Below are 6142 nucleotides of genomic sequence, written 5' to 3'. Positions count from 1 at the left end.
TCCTGCTCTTCTTGCCCATTCCCTGATGTGCCATCATATAGTCAGTCTGTAAATTGCTCGTGACAGGGAATCTCTTTTGGCTTTGCCCATGCAATACATAACACCATTGGTTTCTGGGGTCTTTCATCCCTGCTGTAGTACAAATAAATAGTGATTTTTTTTCCCTAGTGCTAGCAACAAAACCCCCAAAGTCATAAATAGGACAGCTGCTCGTCCATGCCCACAGTAATCAATAACATCATAAAAGATGTGGACTAACTGAGCTCTGAGTACAACAAAAACCAATAATTAATCACAAGGATTTCCTAACACCCTGGTGGCTATTAGGACTCATGGATTATTGTTCATCAAAGCCTACCTGGATTTCCCAGTGGCCATGGAGTGTTGTGTGTGGTTTGGTGGTTACAACGCTACTTTGCGCACCTTGGAGCTTTACCAGAGATGCCCATGTAACATGGATTCATCGAAGACTGTGTCTTAGCAGACTGTGGATCTGGAGTCAACCTCAGGGTCAGACTAACCCACCATAGTGCATGCTAGAAATCAGCTTTACAGGATTCCCCTGGGCTTGAGTAGCCTGAAGATCCCTGGGTCTGGTGTGTCAGATTGCCATGCTCTGTCTGGATCCAGATGTCAGCCAGTGACAAAGCAGTGGACTTTCTCAGAGAAGTTTCATGTCTTTGGCAGTGTGAATGTGATGACTGCGATCTATGGTGATGGACAAAGACAAGACAGGCAGGACAATGGAATATATGAGGTGAAATTGGTATCCTGCATGGTTTGGTTCAGTCCCAGTCCCACTATTGTGGAGACACATCTTCCTCCTCCTCCTCTCAAGCCTTGCTGTTCTGTCTAATGAAACTAACAGCATTTGCCTTCCTGAGAAGGATGAGTATAGATAAACCTGAAAGAATACAAGTAGCCTGGACAGCATTAGACAAGTCCTACAGGAGAAACACTTCAGATGTTTCTCTGCTCTGGAGGCAGCCCCTGAGGTGAAGGTCCATTTGCTTCTTGCTTTCATGAAGTTAAGTGACCCACCCAAAGCTGTTGGATATTTCTTAGGGCACTTGCCCTGCTTGATTGCATCACCATGCTGCTGTGCCTCATGTGGCAAGACTGCTACATGCAATCTGTGATGAGCAGTGGGTGTTGGGAGGCATGAGGCTTGTACTTAAATAGAATTAGGTCTTGAAGGGAAGGGGATAGAGAAAAGTTATCTCTGCTATCCTTTATGCTCCAGCTATCTCAAAACATGAAGGGTATTGAACCAACTTTGGCTGGGCAATGCTCATCCCACCAGGGCTCTTTCAGAGAAGGACTGTACCAGGAATCCACCCCTCCACCATTGTTTTCAGGGCTTCCCTTTTCCTGAAGCCTTGGATGGACCACCCAGCAAAACACTGGGAGCCTCACAGGCTAGTAAGCATAACTCAGTCCTTCCACATCTAAATAAATCTTTCAGTGTGGTCACTATATGATAGATTCATTGCCCCAATACATTTCAGGCAACTGATGGTAGGTTGCTGTCATGATGAATTACATCCCAAGTTCTGGCTGAACAGTGTTGGATGAAGACTATCCCCACATGTGTTGCAGGAAGGACTGGAGACCTTCACCAAGGCAACATTTTCTTGTAGTATTTTGCATGATCAGCCCACCACATCAGAAAGCTGAGCAACCTGATGCCCTTGTTGGAGCAGAAAGATTTTATAGAAACCACTGGCTGGTCTGGTTTTGTTTATGAGCAGCATACGCTCTTTCTACTCTTTTCATACCCTAACTAGAGTCTGCAAGCCTGCTTCCATGACCTTATTGTGAACTACTGAAGCATACACTCTTCTACCCACCAGTCACAAGTGGGTGAATAAAATGTTGCAAAAAAAGCAGTAGCTGTCTGTGCAAAGATTCCTCCCATTCATATGCATCATTGTCATTTTTCAGACAATCAATTTCAATTAGTTCAATTGTTCAATCACTCCCCAAGACAATTTTCTCATCCCCATTAGGTCTAAAAGGTTAAGATGAAGGGTCTAATTACAGAACAGTTCATGCTTAGTGGAGAAGAAAGAGCATTTCTTGTTCAGTCTTTCAAACACCAACAGAAAGCACTTTCCTCTCTGCAGTTCAACCATGTTTGTTCTAAGGGTTTTGTAGAGGTGACTTGTGACTGTACCAAGTAAGAGGTTTGTATGTGTTGTGTCCTCTCCATTCAGAGGCTGAGAGAATTCAAAACAGTACATTGACACTAAAATCCAAAAAGTGACCTCAAACCTCCATCCCTAAGAGACTAGGGAACCAAAGAAGTTCTGAGATGCTGCATTTTTGCCCGGAAGTGAATGCAAGGACCTGAATCCTGTTGCTGTGAACATCTAAGTGAGCAGATGTTTCAGGTGAACTGAGTGTCTAAGTGCCTGCCTCCATGTCCTTGTGGTGGTAGGTTCAGAGCCTGCCCAAGCCTCGCTGGCAGTATTGAGATAAGTACAAGGTCATTCCCATGCTTGAAGCAGAGTGGGGTTAAGCATCTGTTGTCTCTACTTCTGCAGCATAACATTGTGGTCAATGCACCCACCCAGAAAGAGGGAGACAGAGGTGCAGTCCTCCTTGCAGCAAATCCATCTCTCTTGCCACTGGGAAGCATCCATTAATCACCACTTTGCAGGTAGATAGATGGTGGAGGAGACCCACTTCCATGCTTCATATTAAAGAAGAGAAGAATGTATGTGTTGGAGGCTGTAAGACTCTGGAAGATGATGGGATCGGCAAGAGGGACCTTGACTCTAACCTTGACAGTACTAGTCAGAAACATACCGATCACCTAACTTTACATGTCTATATGCTTGTATTAGATAATCCCAGGGAGTGTGTGGAAGCAATTTGGAGGAGACAGACCAGTGATAGGATATGAGGGAACATCACAAAACTGTGAGATTTAGGTTAAATATTAGGAAAAGGTTCTTCACCCAGAGGGTGGTGGGGCACTGGAACAGGCTCCCCACGGAACTGGTCACAGCACCAAGCCTGACAGAGTGCCCTGAGTGCATATGGGCAATGTTCTCAGACACATGGTGTGATTCTTGGTGTGATCCTGTGCAGGGCCAGATGGACTTCGATGATCCTTGTGGGTCCTTTCCATTTCATAATATTCTAAATGTTTTTCTTTGCTGTATGCATGGACCAGGTCTTAGTGTAATATCTCTTGCAGAAAAGGAGCAAAGCATATTTTTCTTACTCTCTTTTTCCCCTGAAATAGCTAATTTAAATGGGGCTGACTTAAGATCTTTAACAGTCATTCACTTGTCTCTGAACTGCTCCCATGGTTACTGATCATGTGCTGGGTGTAGGATTCCATTAAAGGAAGTTAATGTGTCAAGAAACCCTTAAAGGCTGACCTGCGTTTGCTGTTGAGCTTATCATGGAATCATAAATTGGTTTGGGTTGTAAGGGACCTTCAAGATCATCTAGTTCCAACCCCCTGCCATGGGCAGGCACACGTTCCACTAGAGTAGGGGGCTCAAAGACCCATCTAGCCCGTCTTTATATCTTGCTTCCAATCAGCATGATCCTGGAAAGAGAGTGTGTTTATATATGGATGGAAAACAAATTGCAATCCTTTGCAGTTGTGTTTCAGGGGAGAAGACCCCCTTTTCCTAAATCTATATGTCCTGTTTTCATGCAATCCCACTATGCTACAGTCTGGGGGGACATGCATCATGAATGATCCTCCTCAGTGTAGCACTATGTCTACTAACAGATGCTTTTCTCTAAGCCCTGATACCTGGTGATACAGGTCCCCAGATTATCTCTTACAGTGGTTGGGAAGCTTACCTGCAGCACTCAGATTCCTGACCATAGACCTGTATGTTTTCACTAGCAGCAAGGTGCTTCTTCTGGTGAAAATCATCTCCAGGTTCACTGGTTGCTTAGGTCTGGAGCAATGTGAAGAAACTCTTCATCAGAGCTGTGGACTAAACTTCCTCATCCTTGGCTTCTTCATGTTCAAGGCTTCTCCTTTTGTCTCCTGTCCTGGCTGGGGTTTGCACCATGCCCTCCCCAAGAGCTCCAACTTGCCATCAACGGGAAGGAATATGTCACCACCAAAAGCTGAAGTATTTTAATCTCCAACACAGTTTTCCCTCATCTGAGATGTGCCTGTCTCTTGCATTCCCTGTGGTTACTGCAAAAGTGTTGCTTCCTTTGCTGTCTGCTCTGTATTTTTGTGGTGCTTTAGAGGCATTTTTTATTCCCTGACCTCTCTTCCATGGCTGATTTACAACATGGCTCTATTTACAACAAATGCACAGCAAACAGTCAAGGTTCTTGCTGTATTTGTTCACACCATAGTAATTGACCCTGGTCATCATTGCTCTGTCAGACTGTACTCATAAAGAAAAACCATTGAGAACGAATACCCCAAAATGCCCAATTATCTGTTACCCATGGAAAAGTCTGATCCTGAAGGGCAGCCTTGACACGTGCTTCACCATTTCAGAAGCATTTTTACTGTATCAATAAACGTTTCTCTTCAAACACCTGTCTAACAGCCTTGACATTGTGCAGGAAGACCCAGTGTAAAGTGGCTTCTAAATGCAAAAAAAATCCTGAAGTACCTCGCTGAAGACGAGTCATCATCTTCCACCAGGATGCATACAATCTTTTCTTGATTTCCCAGGTCCTTGCGATGTGTTTGCTTGCAGAAGGTCAGCAGCTGTACCTGCACTGGAGTCACAAGGTGGGGAGTCAGGGCTTTCTGGTAACTTTAATCTATGCTTTAAATTGAGTCTATTGTGGTATTTCTTTGCATGAAAAACCTCTTAGACTATGGAAGAGAAGGAAGAGAGGGAAGAGATTAATCTTATGAGAATTTAGATACCTATAAGAATGGTATCTCCACCTGAACTGAATCACCCAAACTCCGTTTGCACTTGGTGGAGAGGAAATGAATTCTATGAGGATGCAATTCATCCAGCTGGTCACAGACATCTAAATTAAGATGAGATGAATCACACTCAGGGTGCCTTTTTCCCCTCACTGACTCTAAAAGGTGCCTGCAGTGACTCATTCAGGTGAAGATATCTATATTTGCCACATCTACATATGGTAACATGAAGTCAAAAGCAAAGTTTCTATGAGATGCACAGCATAATTTTCTGTAGCAGACCCCAGCAGGAGTGAAAAAATATGAGATTTTTTTCTGAGATCTGAGAAGAGAAAGATGGCTTTTCCAAGGCATCATGGTACTTTATGCCTTTTGGTCTTTGGACGGTTTCCTGGAAGTGTTCAAGCCCTGACCAATCTGATGTAGTGGGTGGCATCCCTTCCCATGGCAGAGGGATTGGAACTAGATGATATTTAAAGTCCCTTCCAACCCAAACCATTTTTTAATTCTATAGGTCTGTTCTATGGTTTGGGAAATGCCACCTGAAGTTTTGAAGGCACAGAAACAAATCTCAGTGACTTGATGCTGCAAAATGACGTATTAGAATTACCTTCCTTAAGAAATTCTTGAAGCTATATTAGGCATTTCAAAAATGCTCCTCTAGCTATTCAGTTTAGGGAAGAATGTAATGTGATAGCGAATCCTGCAGCGGAAGGGAATAGCTAAATGTCTGGATACTTGATCCTGCGTTTCTTCATTTAAATAATGGAAGTGGAGTTAGCTTTACTATTGAAAACTGGCTTCCAAAAGAACCAGAAAAATGTCCAAAAATTTGTAAAAAATCCCCAAAAAACCACTGCATTCTTGGGTGGAAGAGATTAGGGATGGATTATTAAGGTGTTGATCCATAGAAGAACCCTTGGGGAATGATTACGGCCTTAGTCCAATTTCTACTTGCCCTTTGTTCATAGGAGATAGATGATGTACCACGCAGAGCCTGCCATTACCACTGGTACCAAACTGAAAAATAAGTTGAAGAATAGACTGAGATACCTCCTTGCCTGTTTTGGTTAAAAAGTGAACTCTCGTCACTTAATCATGGGAGTGTTTGCTGTTGCAAAGCAGCTCATAGCATAAGGAAGGTGTGTTGCTCTCTCTTTTGAGTGGAACTTGTCACTTCTGACATTAGAAGTGATGAATTCCATCTGCAGGTTAGGGATTAAATGTAAGCTGATCATCTACACTCCATCTATATTAACTGAG

At 43.5% G+C, this 6142-nt stretch overlaps 1 protein-coding gene across 1 annotated transcript in view; it reads left to right on the top strand.

Annotated features, from left to right (window-relative positions):
• The window catches only part of LOC103809947 (glycerophosphodiester phosphodiesterase domain-containing protein 5-like), a 21896-nt gene that overhangs the window by 2681 nt on the left and 13073 nt on the right, over positions 1-6142 (top strand). Inside the window, exon 4 of the mRNA XM_009082820.1 lies at positions 4673-4732. Within this exon, the coding sequence (XP_009081068.1) occupies positions 4673-4732 (60 nt within the window). The remainder of the gene's footprint in view (positions 1-4672; positions 4733-6142) is intronic.

The sequence above is a fragment of the Acanthisitta chloris genome, unplaced genomic scaffold (assembly GCF_000695815.1).
Source record: "Acanthisitta chloris isolate BGI_N310 unplaced genomic scaffold, ASM69581v1 scaffold229, whole genome shotgun sequence".
In the NCBI taxonomy this organism is placed as follows: domain Eukaryota; kingdom Metazoa; phylum Chordata; class Aves; order Passeriformes; family Acanthisittidae; genus Acanthisitta; species Acanthisitta chloris.
This window is presented reverse-complemented; position numbering and strand designations above follow the sequence as displayed.